The sequence below is a fragment of the Crinia signifera genome, chromosome 2 (genome assembly GCF_055691185.1).
Source record: "Crinia signifera chromosome 2, ASM5569118v1, whole genome shotgun sequence".
Classification (NCBI taxonomy): Eukaryota; Metazoa; Chordata; class Amphibia; order Anura; family Myobatrachidae; genus Crinia; species Crinia signifera.
In genome coordinates this window covers 251,427,507-251,454,219 of record NC_139218.1, presented here as the reverse complement: position 1 = coordinate 251,454,219, position 26,713 = coordinate 251,427,507, and the positions used below count along the sequence as shown (strand labels likewise).

The 26,713-nt window shown below is 41.8% G+C and overlaps 3 protein-coding genes across 7 annotated transcripts; 2 read left to right on the top strand and 1 right to left on the bottom strand.

Annotated features, from left to right (window-relative positions):
* Window positions 1-1,832: 1,832 nt before the first annotated feature.
* On the bottom strand, window positions 1,833-9,954 carry TXNL4B (thioredoxin like 4B). Of its 4 annotated transcripts, none has more exons than XM_083174253.1 (4): window positions 9,803-9,954; window positions 4,469-4,624; window positions 3,458-3,609; window positions 1,833-2,319 (listed from the first exon to the last, which is right to left on the bottom strand). In XM_083174253.1, the coding sequence occupies exons 2-4, from the start codon at window positions 4,598-4,600 to the stop codon at window positions 2,154-2,156; spliced, it is 450 nt and encodes a 149-aa protein (XP_083030379.1). In that variant the 5' UTR covers window positions 4,601-4,624; window positions 9,803-9,954; the 3' UTR covers window positions 1,833-2,153. The 4 variants fall into 4 exon arrangements, with proteins under 4 accessions (XP_083030379.1, XP_083030378.1, XP_083030377.1 ...); XM_083174252.1 differs by lacking the exon at window positions 9,803-9,954 and adding an exon at window positions 9,257-9,412; XM_083174251.1 differs by lacking the exon at window positions 9,803-9,954 and adding an exon at window positions 9,130-9,237.
* Window positions 9,039-12,673, top strand: TRMT10C (tRNA methyltransferase 10C, mitochondrial RNase P subunit). Its single transcript, XM_083174250.1, has 2 exons — window positions 9,039-9,470; window positions 11,289-12,673. Exon 2 carries the CDS (start codon window positions 11,293-11,295, stop codon window positions 12,619-12,621), a length of 1,329 nt encoding a protein of 442 aa, XP_083030376.1. The 5' UTR covers window positions 9,039-9,470; window positions 11,289-11,292; the 3' UTR covers window positions 12,622-12,673.
* A 7,403-nt stretch (window positions 12,674-20,076) lies between these two features.
* On the top strand, window positions 20,077-25,677 carry PCNP (PEST proteolytic signal containing nuclear protein). Of its 2 annotated transcripts, none has more exons than XM_083174248.1 (5): window positions 20,077-20,221; window positions 20,587-20,807; window positions 22,427-22,501; window positions 25,005-25,060; window positions 25,311-25,677. In XM_083174248.1, the coding sequence occupies exons 1-5, from the start codon at window positions 20,182-20,184 to the stop codon at window positions 25,429-25,431; spliced, it is 513 nt and encodes a 170-aa protein (XP_083030374.1). In that variant the 5' UTR covers window positions 20,077-20,181; the 3' UTR covers window positions 25,432-25,677. The 2 variants fall into 2 exon arrangements, with proteins under 2 accessions (XP_083030374.1, XP_083030375.1); XM_083174249.1 differs by having other exon boundaries at window positions 20,079-20,209.
* The last annotated feature ends 1,036 nt before the right edge of the window (window positions 25,678-26,713 follow it).

Genomic DNA, 26,713 nt, shown 5'->3' with positions numbered 1-26,713 from the left:
CTGGATTTATAGATTCAGAGTAATGAACAGATATATATGGGGGAATAAAAGGCCAAAACTGGCAAGAAATTACCTGACCATGTAAAAAAAAAAGGGGGGAGGACTGGAAGTACCAGATTTGGGGGCATACTAAGGGGCTTGTCTGATTGGCCAGATAAGAGTGGTTTTCCATAGATAAACTCAACCCAAGCCAAACTGTTTTATTATTGAGAACTAAAAGGAAGTTCTGAGCATAAAATACATTAAAAGGTGATCCACCCCAGTCAGTCCAGCAAAGAAGAAAGAAAGTCCGCAAATAACCAGATCTTGTGGAGAACTCAAGATGGATTTAGTTCTCAAACGGGCAAAGTTTGCGGCTGCACGCCGTTCCTGGAACCCTGTAGATAGTCCCCAGACAGCGTCTATTCCTTCCTGCAAAGAAGAAAAGGAAGCAGGAAGGAATAGACGCTGTCTGAGGACTATCTGCAGGGTTCCAGGGATGCCATGCAGCCGCAAACTTTGCAAGATCTGGTAATTTGCGGACTTTCTTTCTTCTTTGCTGGACTGACTGGGGTGGATCACCTTTTAATGTATTTTATGCTCACATAGAGAACTTCCTTTTAGTTCTCAATATTTTATGGTAATTGTGTTTTGTCATTACAAGGATCTTCCTTTGTTTTTAAACCATTTGTGTAACATTGTATTAAAATTGAATTACGCTATGGTGGCTACATTTTTCTCTCTTTCATGATACTAACAGAGATTTGGGGGCAGATTTATTAAGCTTGGAGAAGAGATAAACTGGAGATAAAGCGGAGAAAAGGTAAAAGGAGATAAAGCACCAGCCAATCAACTCCCAACTGTCTTTTTCAAACACAGCTGATTGACTGGTGCTTTATCTCCTTTTACCTTTTCTCCGCTTTATCTCCAGTTTATCTCTTCTCCAAGCTTAATAAATCTGCCCCTGTGAGAGAGGACTGACATATAATCGACTGAATCGAGTTAAACCATTTTCATTTTTTTGCACATGTGAAAGTGTGGTGCGCATAAGTGTTGGAGCTATTACATCTATTGTTCCACTAATAGTAATGTATCAATAAGATATGAATGTCAGTATGAAAGGAGCTTAATGTTCAAAAGTCAATAAAGTATAGTATATATATGTATATTGTTTAGTTCTTTTTTTGTATGTTTTTTCTGTTTTTTTATTTTTATAAATGTATGTTTTGTATTCTTTGTAAAATGATTATTTGTTCTCTCTAAGTTGAACAAGTGTAAGGGGGCCTTAAGGTGCCCACACGCTAGAACGATTTTTTGTCTGATTGGCCGATTTTCGATAAATCGGCCGATACGAGCTCCCGTGGATCTTTTGCTAAATCTTCTGATCTTACGTGCTGCATGAAGGATCCATAGGAACGCACACTGGATCTTAAGAAAAATCTTTGGTAAATATGTGCGCTTGCCTGAAATCTTTTGTCCAGGACAGGCAAAATATATGAAGGCTAATTTATGCGCACATCTTATCGCAGATCTTTCTAGTGTGTGGGCACCTTTACACTTGTGAGATTGTCATATTTGATCCAATTCAGGTGGATTGGGTCAATTTATCTGACAAAATCTGATGTGTCTGTCTGACAAACTCTTATGTGCCTGATGTGTAGGACCCAATGCACAATCCCGTGCCATTGGGTATAACCAAGAGATTGCTCCTCCTGTACATAGGATAAATCTTGAGTCAATTCGGTCCAACTTGTTGGACAAGTGTAAGGGGGCCTTTTAGGGGCCCTTTAACTCTCATTGTGGTGTTTTCCTTTTATATGAGAAAATAAATAAAGTAGCAAAAGAAAAAAAAATGTGCACAAGATTACTTTATTTTTCATAAATAATAAAAAGTAAAATACAAAAAACATTTTTACTGCATATATTTGTCCTGTTATAATACTCATGCTGCAGAGACCTTGTTTATTTTCTTGGCTGCATGCAAACTGTCCAATGGCATCAATATTAGTTTAGGATGTTTTCTGGGCCTTGTTTATGTAACATATAACTGTTTCTTAGAATAAAATTTAGAACCAGTATATACCATTTACTTGAAAAACACAAAATTCATTTAGACATACTGTTGTTTATGTTTGGCTAAATTTGTAATGTCCTTAATTAAACGTTCACAACTCCTAAACTCCTTGATACAAGAGATCATATTTAGGAATATTTTTAGCGTCAATTGGACTATGTACAATGAGTTTTCCACGCATTGCTCCCCTGTAAATTACTTCAATAAGGTCAATAAAATCCTGCTTTGTCTTGAAACTTCCAACAAACTTTGTATGGTCTGGAGACCTGCAAAACAAGTTTTTAGATTGTTGTTATAATTGTCTTACATTTTTATAATCTACCTATAAGCAACACTGCATACATTTTCTAAATAGTATTCATGTCAACCTGGGACATCTATGTCCTATGTAAAATACTCAGAACTTTCTTGTATATTATGTCAGGTTAAATTTATTTTCTATAAGCCCTTGAACTGTGTTGGTTTTTGAAAAATGTTCACGTTTCGGGGCCTCAATCAAATAATAAAATTTCATGAAGGTACTAATCCACTACAGATTTCTATCCAATTTCTTTCTGACTGTTAAGGATGCCACCAAGGTGGTATAGGTGGCGCTGTTGCACTTGCCCAGCAGTCCTTAAAGCCTCCTGCAGACTATAACAGCCACTTTTCCTTGGGCCACCAGGTACTGGGGTGCCATCCAGGTCTTAAGCAGGGCAAGGCAAATACAGGACTGGAGTCACACTGGGACACAAAAGGAAGGACCAGACACACAAAACACTAGCACACTACTGTGTGTGACTGGCACAGGACCACTGCGGCGGATAGTGCACACTAGGGTCACTGTACAATAGATGTTATAAGTACAGGGTAGTGAACCGCAATGGTAAGGTGTTTAATTATGCAGTCACTGTAGTGCCTGAGTACAATATGAGCGGACAGAACTGGAATGCAAGCAATAATGGTTAGACACGCAGGGCCGGTAGACGGAAGTAATAGCTAACAGCGACACAATACTGGTAATCAAACACACAGACAAGCTCCAGTAGCGGAGTAGACGCTTTAGCAACACAGACAGATACCGCCTTAATGACCATCGGACAATAATCGTGATAGCGGTCTATTTCTATCAGCTGAAGTGGCTTAAAGGCTAGTGGGATATTGCCCTTGGTGGGTAGTCAACAGACCGAAATAGTGGGCATCAGTATTCAATTACTCTATATTTACTAAGATGAGAATCTGGACAAGGTACCACCTCTTATCACAGTCTGTGTGTGCAATAGAGCCCCATTTCCCATATAGTGTATATTCTGTTTATATTTATACACTTGAAGTCTGAGTGTTTTTCTTTCTAGAAAAATCTTTACTTAATAATTTCCTCATCAATATTGCTATTACTCTAAAATAAAAAGAAATTAACATTACCCATAATCCACTTTCATATGCTGTCCATTAAAGAAAAACACAGTAGATGGGATATAACTGATATCAAAGTATTGTCGGTAAACAGGCACTTTATCCACATCAACAAGATAAATGGTAGCCATTTTACTTAGGTCATGTGATGTCTTTGAAAGCTGAAAAGTTAAATGGAGATGAAAACAATACCAAAATGTTAACATTCGTTTCAAAGTAGAAGTAAACCCCCCCCCCAAAAAACTGTATACTACAGTTGTGTCCACATACACCTTTGCTCAAATCGGTCCAAATAGCCCTGCACAACACACTTTGTAACTTAGCCACGCCAAGTGTCCCCCCCAGAGAACTTTTATTCTTAAAATTAGCCTTATTTAAATTACTACCATCTTATTACTCAATTCCGAGATATTCTGTGGTCTTTTTTTTTTCTTTCCCTTTTTCTTTTCCTCTTCCACAAAAGTTTTCCTTATTTTGTTTCATGTAATTTCTTGAGACTTATAGTCGATGTAAAAAGTAGTAATAGCACACTGACACAAATTTCATGTACAGTACTTATGCTTGAATGCACTGGGAAAGGCTATTCAATTAAAAATCCTTTTTTCCAGTGCCTAAAAATCAGGATTCAGCCACAGTAACCCACATAAACCCCTTAATTTTGCAGTTTTAGACTGTAGCTAGACTGTGAGGTAGCTCATGTAGCTGTCTGACGTCGGTCATTCACATGTGTGGTAATCCCCGCTAATTGGATTACTCTGGCATGGCAATTACCCCCAATAACCTGCATCTATATACCAATTCCTTTGTGACAAAAGTACTAATCTAGTGTGCTTTTATACTGTAGGTGACTTTGTATGTGGCTATGATGCTAATAAGACACAAAATTCCAGAATATAGTATGATCTGTGGGGGGGAGCATCTAAGTCACACCATGCGTCTTGTGCCATATGGTGCAAAACATACTAGGTGTAGGAGGACACACCTGTACTACTTTTGATGTAAGAATGAAAGCAATCTTACTATATCATCAAGCTGAAGACAAACAGAGTCATCATCTCTTCCAAACCGGAGAACCAAGACCAGCTCAGCTGTAGTCTTTATTGCTTGATCCACAGCACATTTACTACTCAGTTTTGGCAACAGAAAACTCATGGTCTGAGCTTCGAAAGATAATTTCTAAAAGAGGTGACACAAACTTTAATTGATCATTAATCTTTATACAGATGCAGGATTCTTCAAACATCAACTGACCAAGTGTTTTGGACGCACACAAAGATATGGTATTATCTGGGACCTAGGGTTTTCTTGATACATTGGACCATTCTCAGTGACTTCAGGAAGAAACTGGGTGACCATATGGGTGTGGGGTGTTAGGTCTACACCAACCAGGCATTACTAGGTCGACATGGGTCTAGGTCGACAGGACATTAGGTCGACAGTGAAAAGGTCAACATGGGGTTTTTCACTGTTTTTTTTTTACCCGAATGTTGACACAGTCTACATGGACAGTTTGAATGGCAGTACATCCCCTCGCTCACCATGCTTCGGGCACAGTGCCTCGCTACGCTCGGCACCCTATTTTATTCTCCCACCACGCCCCAGTGGATGGTGGGGCATAAAATACCTTCTGTCAGCAACTGTATTTTTCTGTGTATATACACAGTATACTTTTTAAAAACATTGCAGCAAATCTTATTGAACATTGGTAGGGCTCCCACTCTGCTTTATCTGGCCCAGGATAAAGATCTAAACCTTTTACTCATTATTGAGCTAAACAACAGGAATGATCAAAACACAGCATTAATGGTTCATTGTCCACTGTCCGTGGAAGTGGCTAGGCGCTCTTTAACACTAAAGGCCTATACACACTCAGTGATTTTGATCTGAAAGTAGGGCACATTTGTTGTTTGGAACAACTTTCACCTCAAAATCCCAGAAAAAGCGTTGATCTTCATCTATGGTATAAAGGTGCCCTTCCACTAGAGCGGTTTGGGCCTTTTCACACGATTTTTGATGGAGTGGGACAAGAATTAATGTCAAACGTGTCACATCGTTTTACCTCCCAATTTGATCAGCATGCAAGTGCGCAACGTGAACAACGACACACAGTGCCAGGGGGACTAATAGGGGGCGCTGTGAGACACTGAGGAGACCAGAGAGGCAGGCAGGGGAAGCTAGGCAGCACGGTGCATAAAAACAACCATACTAATGAATGGGAAGCCACTGCTCAAAGCTATATTTTAATGCAGCGGCTACTGGCTCCTAGCTCGACCCTGCTGCCTCTCTTGCAGCCCAGCTCCCACCACACACGATTTATCACATGTAAAAAATAGCACATCAAGTGCCTAACTGCATCTGACCTGTCCCGGGAAGCTGCCAGGGAAATTAGGTCTGCCTTGTCCTTTTGACGTCGGCCTAATGTATGGGAGCCATTAGGTTATGATATTCTGGGCGAGATGTACTAAGCTTGAAAATGGAGGGAAGAGGGTAAATGCTGGAAACATGGTAAATGCATTGAAAAAGCCGGAAACCATGTAAAGTGTATTAGAAAAGCCGGAAATCATAGCAAATGCATTGAAAAAGCCGGAAACTATGTAAAGTGTATTAGGAAAAGATGGAAATCATAGTAAATGCATTAAAAAGCCGGAAACCATGTAAAGTGTATTAGAAAAGCCGGAAATCACAGTACATGCATTGAAAATGACAGAAACCATGCAAAGTGTATTAGGAAAAGATGAAAATCATAGTAAATGCATTAAAAAGGTCGGTCACCATGTAAAGCGTATCAGAAAAGCCGGAAATCATAGTACGTGTATCAGAAAAGCCGGAAATCACAGTACATGCATTAAAAAAGCCGGAAATCACAGTACATGCATTAAAAAAGCCGGAAATCACAGTACATGCTTTGAAAAAGCCGGAAATCACAGTGCATGCATTGAAAAAGACGGAAATCACAGTACATGCATTGAAAAAGCCGGAAATCACAGTGCATGCATTGAAAAAGACAGAAATCACAGTACATGCATTGAAAAAGCCGGAAATCACAGTGCATGCATTGAAAAAGACGGAAATCACAGTACATGCATTGAAAAAGCCGGAAATCACAGTGCATGCATTGAAAAAGACGGAAATCACAGTACATGCATTGAAAAAGCCGGAAATCATAGTAAATGCATTGAGAAAAACAGAAACCATGTAAAGTGTATTAGAAAAGCCAAAAATCATAGCAAATGCATTGAAAAAGCCGGAAATCAAAGTACATGCATTGAAAAGACAGAAACCATGTAAAGTGTATTAGAAAAGCCGAAAATCATAGTACATGCATTGAAAAAGCCTGAAAAGGCAGCGACCTTACCTTACAGTAGGATTTTGATAATATTTTTGCAAATTAGCTGACATAGGTTCGTGACCCTATACAATAAACATATTTGTTTTTCTCTAGCCAAGGTTATATACAAGAAGCCTGCTGCTGCTCAATACAACAGGGCCCATTTACCATAGATTGCATATGCATATGCTTTTTCAATACATTTACTATGTTTCTGGCTTTTTCAAATCATTTGCTATGATTTACAGCTATTGTAATACACATTACATGGTGTTTGGCTATTTCGGTACTTGTGAGTTATCTGGGCGCCCGATTTCTAAATCGGGTCGGATCGGGCACATCGCATCGCATGCGACCATCGGATGCGATGCGATGACCCGATTTTTCCATAGGAATCAATGTTAAAATGGACTGAGTCCATTTTAACATGGAATTCAATGGGAAAAAGGGGTCCTTTTCATACCCCTACTATCCAAGTGGGCATGGAGTTGGATATAAACCTGTGGCGAGCGTAGCGAGCCCCGCGAGGGGACACAGAATACCGTTCGCTCGCCACGCTTCGGGCTCGGTGGCTCGCTACGCTCGCCACAGGTTTATATCCAACTCCATGCCCACTTGGATAGTAGGGGTATGAAAAGGACCCCTTTTTCCCATTGAATTCCATGTTAAAATGGACTCAGTCCATTTTAACATTGATTCCTATGGAAAAATCGGGTCATCGCATCCGATGGTCGCATGCGATGCAATGCGATATCGCATCGCATCTGATTGTATGCCTTAACTTAAGGCATACAATCAAAAAATCGGGCGCCCAGATAACTCATAAGTACCGCTATTTCAATATATTAACTATGATTTACAGCTTTTTCTAATACACTTTACATGGTTTAATGCTTGTATCGACCTAATGACATGTCGACCTGACCCATGTCGACATTCAGTCATGTCAACATTCCTGCATGTCGACCTAGTGGTGTCAACCTAATGCTTGTCGGCCTACTTGCTGTCTATCCAATGATCCATACCCAATACAATTTACATGGTTTCCGGCTTTTCTAATATACTTTACATGTATTTACTATTGCCCCTTTCAGACCGCACTTTGTAAACGGTATATTGCCGTTTTTTTACCGTTTTAAAACGGTAATCTGTGCGGTCTGAAAGGTGCAGATCCAATTAACCGGCTTGAAAATACCGTTTTTTCAAACCGGTTAAAATGCAGGGTCCTACCCATTTCAGACCCGGTATTTTGGGATCAAAATCGGGTCTGAAACGGTATTTAGGACCCAGCCAATGAGCTGGGTCCTAAATTCAAAACAGCGAATGTTTAATGAGCGCTCATTAAATATTCGCAGCACTGGAGCCGCCCCCCCGTGCATGTGTCGTGCAGCCGGTACCTTCGTTGTGGATCCCGGCAGTGAAGTATGGTCGGGGAAGCACTTATGAAAAAAAAAGCGTCTTTCAGAAAATGGCTGCCCCACAGGAAAACCTGTTTTTAAAAAAACTGTCTTTCGTATGGGGGCAGCCATTTTCCGAAAGTCACTTTTCTTATAAGAAAAGTGACTTTCGGAAAATGGCTGCCCCCATACGAAAGACAGTTTTTTAAAACTGGTTTTCTTATGGGGCAGCCATTTTCTGAAAGACGCTTTTTTTCATAAGTGCTTCCCCGACCAACTGCAGTGCCGGATCACGCAACGGAGGTACCGGCTGCACAGGGGGGGGGATTTGGGGGTGTTAACCCCCGGGGGAGGGGGGGTGGGGGCGGCGCGCGCTGAAGACTGGCTTTGACCCTGTTTTTGGAAAGTTTCCAAAAACGGGTCTGCCAGTGTAAAAAAAAACGCACTTAAACGGTAATATACCGTTTAAGAGATGCAGTGTGAAAGGGGTTTTACCTGGCAGACCCGTTTTTGGAAACGTTTCCAAATACAGGGTCAAAGCCAGTTTTGCGGTCTGAAAGCAGCATATGATTTCTGGCTTTTCCTAATACACTTTACATAGTTTTCAGCTTTTTCAATACATTTACTATGGATTTCCAGCTTTTCCTAATACACTTTACATGGTTTCCGGCTTTTTCAATGCATTTGCTATGATTTCCGGCTTTTCTAATACACTTTACATGGTTTCCGGCTTTTTCAATGCATTTACTATGGTTCCGGCTTTTACCCACCCCCAAAATGGAGTGATAAAGTACCAGCCAATCAGCTCCTATCTGTCATGTCACAGGTTGTTTGAAAGATGACAAGTAGGAGATGATTAGCTGGTGGTTTATCATTCATCACTCTCCATTTGAGCATTTCAAAGCTAAGTGCATCTCTCCCTGTATTTGGAGTCACCCAACCCTATAGATTATTACAGTCAGTTTCCTCTCCATCCCCATAGCGCGCTCTCTGGTGTATCCATTCCGGTTATCAGCAGCCGCACAATATGAAGATGCCGTTTACTCCGGGCAATGTATGACAGAATTTCCGTGGCGGCCTCACCTAAACCCTTGATCAGCCCGATCCCGGACCTTCGTGTGCCACATTACACGGGACCGGGGCTGACAGGACGCTATACGCTGCTGCACCGGAAGCACGAAGGGGTTTCTGCTCCTGACGACACCGGAAGTGTCCTGCATGTGCACACGCTAGCGGTGCAGCTGTAAATGATGTCAATGTCAGTTCAGTGAGCGGTGCTGGCGTTAAGGATTGTATGGTGAGTTACAGCTGTTCGTGGTACTCAGCCTTTGTACATCAGCCAGCAGGGAGGAGGCGCCGTCACCACTGCGGTGCATCACCTTGTGGCTGAGCTGCATCAGCATGAACCATCAGAAGAGGTGGTAGCCGTAACCCTGGGTCAGTGTGATCGCCCTTTCCCAGGTGTACCCAGGGCCGGCAACAGAGATCATGGGGCCCTATACTAAGTCGTGTGTGTTGTGTGTGTCACACACACACGATTGTGGGACATAAATGCGTGGGAGCAACCTTAAGGGTATATTCATAGAGCTCAGTGGAATAGGGACAAATTAGCATCCTAAAATAGAGTACCTATTATCCCCTAGGCAGCAACCTTATTCCAATTGGTGGTGCTGCAGATGGTTGCTGACGGAGACTGCCAGTGTGCCCGGTCCTGGCAGTGTTATACCGCTGCAGCACTGCTCGGCTCCAATCCAAAGCGTCTGTGCTAGAGCGGGGGTCGGGACAATACGGTAACCACATGCGCAACGTAATGAGTAATGCCACGCCCGTGTTTTTCGGGCCGGACCAAGTGAGGGGGGGGGTTTATTAGTGTGTGGCAGTGTTAATGCAGCTACATCTTTCTTCTCTCTTTTTTTTTTTTTTACTAATTACAGTGCGAACAAGCGCGCGCAGTTTAATAAGCCCATTTCATGTTCCTTTGATTACTGGGGCCCCTCCGGGGCCCGGGTCAAGTGTCCCCTTTGACCCCCCCTGTCGCCGGGCCTGGGTGTACCAAGGAGCCAAATCGAGCTAGCACACATTCAACTATATCCAGCTATATAGACTCCCATCAACTTTATGTAGAAGTTCAGAACTTGGGTATAATATGCTGTGTGTGTGTGTGTGTGTGTGTGTGTGTGTGTGTGTGTATGCGTTTAATTCGGTTAGTGTACACTGCATTCTGCCAATTAGCTGCAGCAATTACAGACAACACAATGTGTACATTTATAATCACTGCAGATTAGGTATATATTGACAAACTGTTTAAGCAAGTACCACAAACCATGCAATTCATTCACTTGAACATATTAATAAAAGGATGGTAGATCAGGGCTAAATCAGGCTGACATCTGTGCAGCATGCCCCTTGTTAACAATGCACACCCATATCTGTACTTGCAAAGATGACAGAGCTGGTTGAATGAAAGATTTGTTCAGAAGGGCCAAAAATGAGTGATATTGCCCAGTGTGTATGGGGTATAACAGACTACAGGTTATCTCCCATATGCAAAATGCTTGGAAACTGAAGTAATATATATATATATATATATATATATATATATATATATATATATATATATATATATATATATATATATATATATATATATCATAATGAGAAATCTTGGAAATGGGATCCAAGTCTAAACGCAGAATGCTTTTAGGTTTCATATACACTGTATACTACAAAAGCCTATAGGTAATTGAATGCAATATTTTTAATAACTGAAACAATGGAAGGTATCCAATAACCCACTATTGCAGGTAATTGGATCACCTGGGGCTATCCAAATAGTACCGGCTTATCAGGGATTGTGTTTTGCCTGCTTCAGAAAAACGAAGCACTATCCCCGAAAGCAGCCACGTTTTCAGCGGCCCAAAATTAACAGGTTTCAATGAACCTATGGGCTTTCAGGATGAAACATTTCATTTTATCGAGTGATCTGAATTTTTGTATATAGGAGGCTCAACCTGTAATTGGATTTTTTTTCTGTTTATTAGATTGCACGAACATAACATGTCATAGCCATGTAGAAAAGTTTGATTACCAGGTGTTTTCCCTATTTCTCTTGCAGTCTAATGATCATCTTCACCTGTAAAATGGGATTTGTGAGTACATGCATACGAATACTTCGGAGATCTTCATTTCATTCCATAAAATGGGTAAATAAACCATTCCCCTTTAAGGGATCTGTTCAACTATCACAATGTAGAACAATAATTCTGAGTCAATGCTGGAGGGATGAAGACAAACCCAGTCCCAATGAAAACCTAGATCTGGACACGTGGAAAGATATTCTAAGAAGTGGAATGCCAAATACTAGTGTTGAGAATACTGATCCACAGATTGAAGAGGAGTCCTCCCTAGAAAGTATGCAGAAACTGGTTGATTTGTGGAGAATGGCAGGTAAAGCTGTACCTAATTCTATCAGCACAGAGGAATTGCAGGTGCTTCAAGGGCTTGCCACCAAATCTTCAAGAAGAAAATACTTGAAGGACCTTGTATTTAAAGAATACCGAAAGGAGAGCAAGAAAAAAAAGAAATTAAAAAAAGAAGAGCTAAAGAATAAAATTGAGAACGACACTGAAACAGATAACCCTGATGAGGAGGTGACTGTGAAACGTCCTACCTACCTTTTAAAATATTTGACAAAGTGTTTGGAGTGCTATGAAGGATGGCGAAGTGCCCAAGCAATGATATTTGGGCAGCCTTTAGTATTTGACATGGTGTATGACCAATATATGTCGCATAAGGAAATGAAAGATACAGTGGGCCAGCTTATGATGTCCGAAGGCTTCAACAAAAAATCTGAGGATCCCTTTCATATCCACTTCTGCAGTTTTAAGCCCAATGGTTCTTACCATAATGAATTAGTAAAACGTTACCAAGGAGCATGGGACAATGTCTTAATAACCGCCACTGAAAAGTCTCACATTGACATCTTTCCTCGCGATCAACTTGTTTACTTGACTAGTGATTCTCCAAATGCGTTAAAGAAATTTGACCATGATAAAATTTACATTGTTGGTGCTTTTGTCGATAGAAATCAAAAGACAGGAGTATCATTGGGAAATGCCAAAAGACTAGGAATAGCCACTGCACGACTACCATTGGACAGGTTCTTAAAATGGAATGTTGGAGGGAAAAATCTCACCCTTAACCAAATAATTGAAATCCTGATGACTTTAAAGGACACAGAAGACTGGACGAAAGCATTGTCAGTGGTTCCACAAAGGAAACACCTTGGTTTTCTAAAAGAAAGCATGTCTTCTACTAAAGATTTGTTTAAAAATACAAAAAAATATGAGATGGGAAAAAGAAAAGTGGAAAATCAAAAGGAAGTCAACAAAGATTCTGCATACCAAAGAAAAACAAACTGGTGGGAAGAGAGAGATTCATTTAAGTAATCACACCAAGTATACTAATGTTAGTGTTTCAATAAATTCAATTTTTTTTTTATGATTATTATTATTATTATTTTTGTATAACTTTGTAGTTGATTTTACTACTTTGAATACAAATGCAGACTCAAAGTGATCGTTGCGGGGCAAAATAATAATAATAATGATATTTATATAGTGCTTTTCTCCCAATAGGACTCAAAGTGCTTCACCATTGTCTTTACAGCTCGAAATACAAAACAAGCTAAACAGTAGATGTCAGTGAAATGCTTGAGTAAATAAGTAGGTCTTCAGTCTATTTTTAAAGGATTCTACAGTGGGCGCTTCTTGCACTGTGCGAGGAAGAGAGTTCCACAGAGTTGGAGCAGCAAAGTTGAAAGCTCGACCCCCAGATGAATTCAGGGAAATTCTGGGTACTGTTAGTAGTCCTTCTTCAGTGGATCGTAGTAATCGAGTAGGACAGTAAGGGATCAGAAGCTGCTGCAGGTACCTTGGGCCCTGGTCATGTATCTATGTACCACGTTAAAAAAAATGACATAGCTACTAACTGTAATCTGCATGTAGACAGTTTGAGGTCATCCAAGTATTCAAAGACTGTGTTCACATCAGGCTGTCCAACAATCTTTCAGATGGTCAGGATGAATTTCCTTTATCCTGGACTATGCAAGGTTGCTGGTACACACTGACCAATGTAATGAAGGATGGAACAACATCTTGTTCCACCATTCATTAACGTGCACAGTTCCACAGAAAATATCTTTTGGTTGGCATACACACTAGGCTGGGCCTGATCAACCTGTGGCTCTCCATGTGTTGTGAAACTACACATTCCCTATTAGCAATATGTGTCAGGACCTGCTGGAACTTGTAGTTTCACAACAGCTGAAGAAGCAGAGGTTAGCAAGGCCTACACTAGGCTATATGCACAATTTGTCACTCAAATACGGACAGTTGTGACAATATTGGTCTATTGTGTGCCTAAGACTTAAGCATGCATTTACTAATGATGTTGATGTCATATAATGTCACCAAAATGTGTAATGGATGGTAGTTTAGATATTCAGCCAACCTCCTGATATCTCAAACTGCTATAACAACCTTTTTAGCCAGATATACTGTAAACTAAACCATTCCCACAATAAAATCTGGAAGAATGGTTTAGTTATTAAATGGAGTTTATAATGGCAAAACGATTACAAAGATTATTGAATAAAATATGATAATAAATAGATAAAATATATATATCCAAAACCTTGATATTTTCTTTTAAAGAAAACCAGAAATGATCGTAGCATACTCTTAAATTGCTGCCTAGGAATAATTAGAAGTTATTTAGATATGCAGACTTACTAAAGTTTCTAAAACAGCAAAGTGGTGGTGTTGCAAATAGCAAGCTATCTTATTATGTCAGCTTCTAGAATGCAGTAGAGAACTTATAGCTAGCATGATATGTGAAATAATCCATACTTGGCTTGCCATCTGTGACATCAGGGACCGATGTATTACGACATCGTGTAGGAAGCTGGCTGAACTTGGGAGTGTTTTTTTGGTACTTCTAGAACGTCCTAGAACGGCTCCCATCGCGGGCATCGCATGCCATTATAATGGCATGCGATGCGATGTCCGTGATTTTACATAGAAATGCATGGTAAAATGTAAATCGCGTCGTCGCATCGCATGTGGCCAAAAAATCACATGCGATGAGACCGACGCGATTACCGATTTTACATAGGGAACAATGTTAAATGGCCCACAGACCCCAAATAGCCACCCTGAAGTGTGAAATGCCCCCCCCCCCCAATTGTTAACGCCACCCCACGATCAATGTCAACCCGAAGCGTGGCGAGCGCAGCGGTACGCGTCCTCCAACCTTTTCATACCCCCACTATCCACGTCGGCGTGGAGTTGAGAATAGTGTGGCGAGCCACTGAGCCCGAAGCGTGGGGAGCGCAGCGGAACACGCTCCCGAAGCGTGGCGAGCGGACGCGGATACCTGTAAAGCCCGCGAGGGGATGCGTATAGCTGTGAAGGTGTCCACGTCCCCTCGCCACACTTTCTATTCTCAACTCCACGCCGATATGGATAGTGGGGGTATGAAAAGGTTGGAGGACGCGTACTGCTGCCCCTCGTGGGCTCGCTGCGCTCGCCACGCTTCGGGTTGACGTTGATCGTGGGGTGGCGTTAACCATTGGGGGGGCCATTTCACACTTCAGGGTGGGTATTTGGGGTCTGTGGGCCATTTAACATTGTTCCCTATGTAAAATTGCGGTAATCGCGTCGGTCGTGCGATTTTTTTTGGCCGCATGCGATGCCTAAGATCAAAATCGTGGGCGCCGTTCTAGGAAACAAGTACCTTTTTTTTTTTTTTAATTGGTAGTCATTTACAAGGCAAAACCCCAAAAAAAACCCTCAGATTTCTGCCAGCATCCTGAATGGTATCTGGACTCTTGCCCCAGGTATCAGGAGTAAATTATCAAAGTTAGATGGAAAAAGAAAGACTAAAGAAATCACCAATTAACCCCATGTTTGGTGATTTTATACATTACGTAAAACTTCTCTTTGGGAAAGAATTAAGAGTTTATATATTTAAGTTGTACTGATTATGTAATTGTCATAAATCCTTTACTTTATATTGTCTCAAAGTAAAAAAAAAAATTATATATATCTCCCATTGAACATATTGGCAGTCTCTTACCCCAACAGTTGAAATGATCAGATCAATTTGTAGCAACGTTGAAATGCATACATATTTCTGAAATTCATGTCTGACAAACAAATCTGTACATCAATCTTAAACTAAGTTAAGAACAAAATGGCATCTAGTAGCCCACATTTTTAACCCTATGGGGGGTATTCAATCTTGGGTCACGGCTGTCGAGTTGGCCCAACAGCCGTGATCCTGTCCCATTCTCGGTCTGCTCGTGCAGGTGGGATTCAGTGTCCCGCTGCAGTGGGAAGAGAAGGGGGCTTGGTCGGGAGCTGCAGCCGGGAGCTCATCAATTACCGGTCGTTCTCGGCAGAACGAGCCCGACTGCTTGTGAAGTCAGACTTGTTCTGCCGAGATTCCCTGTTCAATGCTGTCGGGGAAGACCGCATTGAATAGGGCCCTGCAGCCATCTCCCCTGTCAGGAGATTGAATACCCCCCTTAGCGTGTTGTCACAACAACTTAATTTACATAGAACTTTCCTATTTACTTTTTATAGTTTTAAAAGTTATTCAATCTTGGGCTAGGTATTTGTCAAAAAAGTGACAATATTGCCAACTGTTGGACATGTTATCAGGGATTTAATTCCCCCTATGACCTCAAGACATATTCCTGAACTGCACAGCTAAACGTATAAGGATGTCCACATATCCATTAACATGGACTTGCAATATATCTCATTCAGAACTTTTTACTATTATTGTAATTTATTGGGTGTAATTACATAGAAAAAGGTGAATACATTACATGGGCAATAACAACATAAAAAAAAAAATACAACAAAATAAGAGCCTTAGTACCCATAGCACTCACTGACTTCATACCATGGGAAGAGTGGACAGAAAGAATCAGTCACTGACTGTGATACAAATATAGGGACTCATTCAGACCGGTTAGCAAGGCTGCAAATTTTGCAGATGGAAATAGGTGATCTTGCCCATAGCAAGGATTCTGTCTATCATTTTCCAATATGCAGGGAGTTGAAAGTGGTCCGGTTCTGTGATGAGAAATTAAATGAGAGGGAGAAAAGAAAAAACCCCAATGAGAAAAAAGGAGAATAGCCAACCACTCAAAAAAGGCCTGGTACAAGAAAGGAGAGGAGGCGCTGCTGGCCAGGACAGGCAACAAGGACTGGAGAGTTCTGCAGTGATGGAAAAGAACTAAAAGACATCCCAAAAAATCCGAATTTCTCAAAAGGAAACATTTGTTCTAGGGGTGGCATAAAGACATTCTTATACTCTAGGGCAGTGGTAGCCAACCCTAGCCTACGAGAGCTACCAACAGTTCACATTTTCCAGACAACCTAGCTGCTGCACTCATTAATCACTGACACATTTTAAAAGATCCACAGGTGGAGCTAATTAGCTCACTTGTGATTGAGGGGTGAATTTATGAAGCTTGGAGAAGTGTTATCTATCCCCATAAAGAACGTTATGAGCAAGGTGATAATGGTTCAGCCAATCAGCTCTTACCTGTCAATTTACATATTGTAGCTGATTGGCTGAACCATTATCACCTTGCTCATAACGTTCTTTATGGGGATAGATAACACTTCTCCAAGCTTCATAAATTCACCCCTCTGTGAGGAGACCTGCAAAACATGCACTGTTGGTAGCTCTCGAGGACTAGGGTTGGCTACCCCAGATCTAGGGCGGTGTGATTCAAAAAAGTTTGGGAAATACTGTATTGGTTTATTACTGCCATCTATGTGTAATGTCATCCCCATACCATATTTAGGCATGTAAACATAATTATTGTAGTAATTATAATTATTATACAATTTGTGAAATGTCCTCCAAAAATTATTTGTTTGTAGCTTGACTGCGAGAACTAAATGAATCTTCGATAGCTGAAGCACGCTGAGCCTGACTCCTTGCTGCAGAGAGGGGGATCAGATTGTGAAGAGAAATTCATCTGGATTCAGCCCCCCACAAAGCACACATGCAACCTAAAGAGAAACATATACAGTAATACTGGGTACAGGCAATATATTGGGCAATTCAACAAATGGCTGATACTGTATAATGCTAATGAGTTGGTGGCATAGGCAAGTCATATGTCTGTAAATGATATTGTTCACAGACATACTGTGTCAGCTGTGCAGCACAAGCAAAAGCTGATTATATCTTCAGATTTGCTCTGGGGGGCTGATGTCACAGCTGCGCTGTACTTTGCTGATGGTTTGCGCATGCGCAGATAGCGATGACCACACTGCACTATCAGTATTGCAGTCTATAGCCCATATTCTACATTGAGCTACCGCCATTATAGAATGCGGTAGCCCAGGGACCCGATGCAATGCTGCCCAATGTTGATACATCAGGCATCATTGCATCCCCCATAGTAACCTATTGAGGGATCGGCTGCGAGCAGGGCAGGAGGGATTGGAGATTCCTGCTGCTGTCCCTCCTACATACATTCAGGGATACTTAATATTTGTGGCTAACCCGTTTTGGGGGAATTAGCCACAAAGTTACATGATAAATGAATCCCTAACAAATCTCTTCCTGACACTATGGGCAGTATTCAATGAGAATTATGACGATGTGCAGCGAATCCTGTTTAGGATTCGCTGCACATTCGTCACTGCCCGCCACGTTCCGGAGCCTCGTCGGCTCCAGTATTCAACGAGTCAGGGGCTCACTGCCCCTGACCGGCGAATTTTAACTCCTGCGGCGATGCCGCAGGAAGCCTGAGGACGGCGGCAGGCAGGGAGATGGAAGTTTCCCTGCCTGCCCCAGAACGTTTGTGGGGGGGAGGTGGGCTCCCCAGGAGCCAGGCAGCACAGGCTGCCCCCCGGGATAGCCAACAGGGGACCGGGTATTCGCTACACCCGATCGTGCATATGTAATAATCGGGTGCAGTGAATATATGAATATCTAATGAGCGGCTCGGCTCCCGGCCCCCTGCTGGCTGCTCTGTGTAAAAAATATATATATATATATATTTTTTTTAATTAAATATATATTCATGTGCTTACAGCACATGAATAAAAATAGCATGCCCCTCCTCAGAATAAAATTCCTGATTTTTTTTACACCAAATGTAAAAAACAAAACACTTTATTTTAAAAGTTCACATTCCACTTCACCATAAAAAGATAGCGATTGCTACTCGGTGAATCATGGCGATAAAAACCTTGAAATGTATTCGCCATCTGGTCATTGAATAGGGTGATTCACCGTTTTAGTCAAAAAAATCGCCGTACAGCACGAAAATAGCACAAAATCGCCATAAAACATGGTGAATCAGCCTCATTGAATACTGCCCTATATCTCGAATGATGCCCATACACTTATGCGATCAGATGTAATGCGATGTCCCATTGCATCTGATTGCAACAAGTGGTGCCCAGTGCAGCACCCAATTTTGCATGCCATCTGCGATGAGACATAGGGTGCTGGAAAAGGGGTGGCGGTGGAGCGGGCACCTGAGCGTTGGTGGCTGTGGAGCGGGGAGACAGGAGCGCTGGAGCCTGAAAGACCTGTGAAGAAGCGCTTTCAGGGCAGGCGGCTGGGCTCAGCAGCAGATGAACTTGAAACACTGGGCGGCCATCTGATTGGCTAAAAGAGAGCTCTCTCAGCCAATCAGAGGCTGCCTGAATGTGAGGCAGCTGTGTTTCAAAATCATCTTCTGCTGCTGAGCCCCGCCGCCTGAAAGTGCTCCTTCACAGGGCTTTCAGGCTCCACCACTCTGGTCCCCAGCTCTACAGCCACCAGTGCTCAGGTACCGGCTCCTCCGTCGCCAGCACTCAGATCCCCTCTCCTCCAGCGCTCAAGTGCCGCCAACTCTCCGGTTCCCACTCCTCCATTGCCCCAGCTCTCCTATCCCCACTCCGTCCCCGCCACCCGAACCCATCGCATGTGGTTAAAAACCACATGTGATTGCTCATGCAATTCGATAAATATTATGTGCAGCACATATCTATCAACGCAACATTCAACGGCGTGCCCGTGCATTGCATCAAATGTCCCCTTAAAAATGCATACAATCATTCAATTTATCGGCCAGATGTGGCCGAAATCGAATGATTGCATGTAATATCTCACATGTGTATGGGCAGCATACCTCTGAAACGGTCTCTCTTCTTGACATTGTTTTTCTACTTCCTTCTCTCACTGACACTGTCTCTCTATTACACACTCCCTCTATCCTTGACATGGTCTCTCTTCCTAACACCCTCTCTCGTCCTCTCTTCCAGACCCCCCCCCCCCCCCTTCTCTCCCACAAATTGTTTCCATCTCACTCGCTCTCATGTATACCCCTCTCTCTTGTTCCCCTCCCTCTCCCCTATCATCTATTTCTGACACCCTTTCTCTGTCTCTCGTCTGACACTAATTATATTCATGGACGTTCACTGGGTCTACAAGCATTAGGTCAACATGTGGAACTTCCTGCATGCCGACCTAGTGGTGGCGGCCTAATGCTTGTCGACCTAATTGCTGTCTATCCAATGATCCATACCCAATTATAGAAAAGTGTACACAAGGGGAAACGGTCCGTGTTCTGCGCATAAAAAAACTTCTGCTGGGACAAGCACCACTGCAGTATCAGGTATATATATATATATATATATATATATATATATATATATATATATATATATATATATATATATATATATCTGTTATACGGATCTCTATACTAATATGTTTAGTTATCGGCTTCTTTCAAAATTTGTATGTAACGCTGAAAAAAAAAAAAAACTTTTAACGTGGTCATAGAGTCGTCGCGTTTATCAGGATGTTATGAAAGACTTTCTAGACTACACACCAGTGCCTCTATGGTCATACGCCGGCGGGGAGGAGCGGCTTCTGGAAGCAGTGACGTCATGACTGTTTAGCTAGAAGCGCTAGGAAAGATGGCGGACAATAAGGAACGACAAGGAGGTGACATGGAAAGTGTGTGATTACAGTATATAGCTAGAGATGTTAGCGGTGCTGGTACTGCTGCATGAGCCTCTGTACGTGTGTTACTGTCTCACTGAGTAACCCGAGCAGAGCTCGGTGTCACCATACCCAGTACCCCAGGGTGTGCATTGTGTGCCCATCATATGCGTATTGCATTCACTGCTGTGTCTTATGTCATATTAATATGTATATGTAGGAGTAAGATGTAAGTATATGTTACTGTGTAGGTATATTGGTGTGGGTTTTTTGCCTACACTATTACTAAGGTGCATTTTGGTATTTTTTGTGGTTGCTGTTCCCATCATTCAGCTCAGTAACAAAATGCTCATCTTGGTAAGTTGTTTCAACTTCACCAGGACCAGAAGAAGAGGCAGAAAATACAGTGAACACTAAGACTGTCTCTTCCAGCAATGGAGGGGAAAGCTCAAGCCGAAGTGTTGAGAAGAGATCAGCAGATACATCAACCGAGGATGCCAGCACCCAGCCTTGTCCCAGCAAGGTGTCCAAGATTGGCTTTGCGATAGGAGGTCAGATTGCGAAGAAGCAACCCTCCATTTCCATCAAGCTTGGTGCCACGGTATGTAAGGAATGACATCAATGAAAGCGTAATGATTGTGTGATGTGACATAATACTTTCCTGTTGGGTTTCCGCTATATATAGACACAGACACACTACCTGTCGACAAGTTTAGAACATCTCCATTTTCTCAGATTTTTTATTTTAAATTACAGCATATAATATATAAACGTAGTCACACTCTCTCACACTGCTCCTGTAGCCTGAAACACAGGCCCATAGGTATCTCCTCCTCCTGTACAGGAGGAGGTGGGCTTGGAGTGTCTAGTAAGGTGCCAGACAGCCTTTGAATTACCAGATGATCACTTGGAATCATGGTCCATGCCTGAGCCAGATGTGTCCCTCCATCTAGCTCTACATGATAGTCCTGTCAGCCTGTGCCTTCAGACGGCCCTGGCAGTTGCATGGCTCAGTCAAGTTTTGTTCTTAACTCATAACTTGTTACCTAAAAAGGTTTTTTTTTTTTGTGGACTTTTAGCAATTTACAGCTTGCCTTTGAACAATTTCAGATTAATCTCTGGATTTGGCTTGCTTCAATTTCAATACAAAATATAAAAACTGGGGGTTTCTAAATATAACCAGTATTTCTGCATGTGTAACAGACCATCTTAGTATTGGTCAATAAGAAAATACATTTATTTTGTACAGTACTTTTAATTGTTTTGGTACTTGTTACCTTGCACGGCGCCACCGATTTTCAGTTGTATGAAATCGGGTCGGACCAAATCGCATGCGATGCGACTGATTCGACCCGGTTTTTAATTGTACAGCCAACCTCATGGCTGATTACAATGTTAAATGCCCCCACAGACCCGATTTGTAATTGTATACCCACCCTGATGGGTAGTTATTATGTCAAATGTCCCCCCATTGTTAACGTCACGCCACGATCAACGCCAACCCAAAGCGTGGTGAGCGCAGCGGTACACGTCCGCCGACCTTTTCATACCACCACTATCCACGTCGGCGTGGAGTTGATTTTATATAGTGTGGCGAGCCACCGAGCCCGAAGCGTGGCGAGCGGACGCACATTACTTCACACTTATTACGCGTCCCATCGCGGGGCTCGCCACGCTTCGGGCTCGCTGCGTTCGCCACACTATATAAAATCATCTCCACACTGACGTGGATAGTGGGGGTATGAAAAGGTCGGAGGATGCGCAACGCCGCCGCTCGGCAGGCTTCAGGTTGACGTTGACCGTGGCGTTGCGTTAACAATGGGGGGGGGGGCATTTTACATAATCATTAACCATCAGGGTGGGTATAAAATTAAAATTCGGGTCTGGGGGGGCATTTAACATTGGGTCCAATGTAAAATCGGGTGTCAGGGACCATTTTTACATTGGGTCCAATGTAAAAATCAGGTCGGTCGCGTTGCATCGCATGCCATTATGCGATGCGACCGATTTTTTTTAATTGTACTGGAAATGTCTTTAAAGCCCGAAAATCGGGTCTGATCGGGTCCCATCGCATACCTTAAGTTATGGTATGCGATGGGACCCGTGCTAGGAAACCAGTACCATTGTTTTGGTTTTTTTTTTTTTTTTTTTTAAACTTGTATAGTATAATTGTAGTGGATACATGGAAATGTTTCATCTTGATTTTATTTATTTTTTAAGAAACCGAAGGATATCCCTCCTGCCGTTGCTCCGAAAAAAAAATCCATTGCAGCAGTATTTAATGATGAGGATGATGTAAGTAAGCAAAATAACAAGCAACATCCACTTTTAATCTTTCTACCTGCATGAACTGTAATTTGCATACTGTTCATGAAATGTTGTGTTACATCTTTAGTCTCATGATCATTTATAGCCAAACTACTGAAAGCTGGCAGTTTGATGCCACACATTATATTGAGCACAAGAGACATGTCTGTCAGTTTATAGGATGGTCATATTCCTAATACTATTAATACATATTTTTATCTGCTAAAAATAGGCATTAGTTTTACAGACAAGAGTTTGGAATTATACCGCTGCATCACACAGTACAATGCAGTGTATATGTATCCCTTAGTGTATGGGGAATAAACCTATTGGTTCCTGCAACTGACTGCTTTCCATACAGATTGGCCTGAAATAATTTCATATACAGGCTTCTTATTTATTTACATAGTGCCAGCATACAGTAGTATGATTTTAGTATTCAAACGTGTGACTTTGACTTATTACTTTGTAAAGTTCCCCTCCTACAATTTTTACTAAATTTAGAGCTATATTGTTCTAGCTGCTGTTTAGCCTTTTGTTGGTATCTGTGGAGTTTATTTTTGTATATTTGCCTCTATTTAGTCATTTAGACATGTACATTAATGTCATCTGAAGGTGTTAAGTCAGAAATCAATGGGCCTCATACTTAGATGATAGTAAAGCAAAAAAAAAGAGCAGATAACTTTGGTCAAACCATGTTGCACTGTATGGGGAAGGTTATGTACAGAACAGTGACTTGTGGTGAGCACATTATGTGCTTGATAGCCAGGTGTACAACTTTACCGCTGTGTTCCAAATGTTCTTCTGTTCTAAGACCGATCCTCAAACTCTGTCTGTGGCTCTCTCACTTGTCCTACTTGTTACTGCTGCTGCCCCCTAGGGGTTCCAGTGTGTAAGGACATGCACAAAGCTGGGGACCAGCATGGTGTGTGGGGAGGAAGAGAGCTGAGGCTCAGCAGTGACACTCAGATAGTCACTGATCAGTCCTGGATCTGCTGTTTTTTTCACTTTTGCCTGACTGACAGGGAAGTGCTTTGATGTGGGTTGAAGATATGGTAGTTGCTAAATCCTAATGGGCTAAAGGACATTTAAGGTCCAAGGGGGAGGAACAAGTCCAGCGGCCATGCTCTGTCACTATTCATGCTGCCATCTATTGCCTTAAGTAATCAAGTGGTGGCACGATGGTGGAGCATGCCATCATAGTCCGAAGCATGGTGCATGCCCATTTGGGCTATAGTCTCAATATTTTCAATGGGCATTTCCTGTTCATGGCCTGGTCACTATCACCTGTTTCAGCCGCTTTACTTTTGTCAGTGGGAGCTCTTGCTTCCTTCCATGCAGATTTGGCTGCATTTTTACAGCAAAAATGAGTATAAAAATCCAAAGAAGCTATTTATGACACAGAATATATAAATATCTTCTTTGTATTATTTTTAATCATTAGAATAGGGGAATGGGATCATTGGGCCAACCACATCTTCGTCAACACCGTTAGGTTGACATGGGTTTTTTCCCGAATTTTGACACAGTCGACATGGACACAGTTTTAAGTGCACCATGTCCCCTTGCATGGCTCGCTGCACTCGCTTTGCTTCTGGTACACTATTTTATTCTCCCACCACTCCCTTGTGGATGGTAGGGCATGAAATACTGCCTATCGGCACATGTTGGGTCAAAAAACTGTGAAAAACCCAATGTCAACCTTACCCATGCCGACCTAACGCATGTGTCGACTTAGACACCTGTCAACCTAATGACTGTCCACCAATCATGTGGTCAATCCATCGAACGTATCCTATGATAGGAGTGGCTCTGCTTCCTCTGACTGCAGGTCCCTAGTGCAGATTTGTGTCCAGCATTTGGGTTTGGTTCATAGTGTCAACAGTTATTAGGTCAACTTGAAAAGGGCAAATTTAGTGTTAGTGTGTGTTTGTGGTGTCCGTTTTTAACTTGTAGTACATGGACCCCAAATTAGTGTACTGCCTACCCTTTCACTTTGGGCAAGTTTTGCCGTTCCTAGTAGTAGTCCATGTGGATGCTACAGTATTAAAAAAATAAAAAATAAAGGCAAAAAAACTAGGTGCCTGCCGCTATTTCCTCCGTTAGAAATAGCGGCGGGGGATTGAATACCCCCCCAAATTCTGGATACCCAGCATTTCTAGGCTACAAGTAAAAGCAGCCAGTAAAAAATAAAATAATAAATAAAAATTATTATTGTTAATGTTATTTATATAGCACTTTTCTCCCAATAGGACTCAAACTATTTACCCTGCATACAAAAAAATAATTGTATTTTCACTGCTTGTATTGCAACATGGTTTGTCCAGGTGCACAGGTTCTTGCTCTTTCTTGCTTTATTTACAACTCTGTGTCAGACCCATTATGTGTAGTGACCTGAGGAAGACAGCTGGAGATGTGTATATTTAGGACCTAATTAAATGATACATATAAGTAAAACTTTGTTATTGGCTGTGGCTTTTGTCATGTGCAGAGTGAGCCTGAGGAAATGCCACCAGAGGCAAAGATGCGGATGAAAAATATTGGGAGGTAATGTTTCTTTCAGACATAATATATATAATCACACAGGTTTATCTAATGAGGAATATTTTATCTACTTTCTAAAGAAAAGGTCTAATCTATTACAAAGTTGTATAAATGGCATATTGTAATAATGTATTTTTTTTCTGCAGTATATGGTTGCCATAGTATAGGGGTACTTTTATAATATACACACTTTAAATGTTTCCTAGTGCCTTTTTTCTCCCATTAATATTTAATAATTTGATAAACTCTCCAGAGATACTCCGACATCTGCAGGACCAAATTCATTCAACAAAGGCAAGCATGGCTTTTCAGACAGCCAGAAACTGTGGGAGCGGAATATTAAATCTCAGCTAGAACATGTTCCAGATAACTGAAATATTTATTAAAAGAGCATACGGAAATCTTTGACTTTTTATTTTTTATTTTTTCCTTTCTATGAATGGATTTCTTTGCAATTGGAACAAATTATGGTGTATCTTTTGGTTTGTTTTTTAAGGAACTTCTATGGCACAGAAATTTGACACATTCTTTTTTTTTTTCCAGTTTTCAGATCTTACCCTGTTTTTATCTGTAGTTTTCATTTATGGTTGGTAGTAATAAACACAACTGTTTTGTCCATAGAGGTGTGTACATTTTTTTTAGGCAATTTGTAAGTAAGTTTTATTTATATAGCGCACTTTCTCCAACAGGACTCAAGGCGCTTTACAGACATTAAAAATAATAATGCACATACTGCAATACAAAGGGTTATCGGTACAAATAACAGGCAACAATGGCAGTACAAATGTACATCACACATACAGATATGCTCAAGACGCATTCTAATAAGGGACACGAACATTGGGAACATATTTACCAAGCTGTGCAGTACCCAGGCAGCCATTCAGCGGCGCCACATGGTGATTGCACAGCAAGTAACAGTACTGATATATATACTAGATGTACTCTAATGAGGGACACAGACATGGGGAACATATAATTACTGATCTGTGCAGCACCCAGGCAGCCAATCAGCGGCGCCACATGGTGATTGCACCAGCCAGTACTGTACATATAGAACACAAAAGAACAGTACAGGGTACACAGAACTAGACATAACATAATTAAAGCACAATTCTTAGTACACAATACAGCTGAGATATAAGGTAGTGAATGAGAATGGATGCAGGTATAGATTGTAGATGAGTAAGAGAGCTGTAGTTGAAACACAAGAAGAGTGCTGTGAGAACAGGAAGGAGGAGGGCCCTGCTCTAATGAGCTTACAATCTAGAGGGAGGGGGAGACAGACAGGCGACATGAGGTGCAGGTAAGGAGACCTAAAGCAAGAAGTAAGCATGGCAGGGATGGTCAGGACATGAGGCAGCAGGTAAAGAGAATGGACAAAGTAGTCCTCTCTCTCCTCCTATCCTCCTCTTCCCCCTCCACCTGCACCCTTGACCCCTAACAGCTTTGCACCGTGGGCCATGCCACAACACACCCTGCTAGGGGCAGAAAGCATGCAGAGTGAATAGGGAATGCACAGGATTGAGGAACCATGGCTCTGGTACAGAGATTGGTTCAGTATGGAGTTCATTGTCCTGGCTGTGCAGATTGTAGGTGATACTGGGTCAGGTAACTCACTGCAGAATTCTGGATTTTCAGTGGATGATGTTTCAT

What these genes read in the sequence shown, in the direction of transcription:
- TRMT10C (XM_083174250.1), top strand. Translation starts at nt 11,293, where the DNA reads ATGATCATCTTCACCTGTAAAATGGGATTTGTGAGTACATGCATACGA.
- TXNL4B (XM_083174251.1), bottom strand. Translation starts at nt 9,153, where the DNA reads ATGGGGATGGAGAGGAAACTGACT. An exon ending in GGATGGAGAGGAAACTGACT is followed by an intron (nt 4,625 to 9,129) that starts GTAATAATCTAT and finishes CACCTCTTTTAG; the next exon opens with AAATTATCTTTCGAAGCTCA. An exon ending in GTCTTCAGCTTGATGATATA is followed by an intron (nt 3,610 to 4,468) that starts GTAAGATTGCTT and finishes TTAACTTTTCAG; the next exon opens with CTTTCAAAGACATCACATGA.
- PCNP (XM_083174248.1), top strand. Translation starts at nt 20,182, where the DNA reads ATGGCGGACAATAAGGAACGACAAGGAGGTGACATGGAAA. An exon ending in ACAAGGAGGTGACATGGAAA is followed by an intron (nt 20,222 to 20,586) that starts GTGTGTGATTAC and finishes CAACTTCACCAG; the next exon opens with GACCAGAAGAAGAGGCAGAA. An exon ending in TATTTAATGATGAGGATGAT is followed by an intron (nt 22,502 to 25,004) that starts GTAAGTAAGCAA and finishes TGTCATGTGCAG; the next exon opens with AGTGAGCCTGAGGAAATGCC.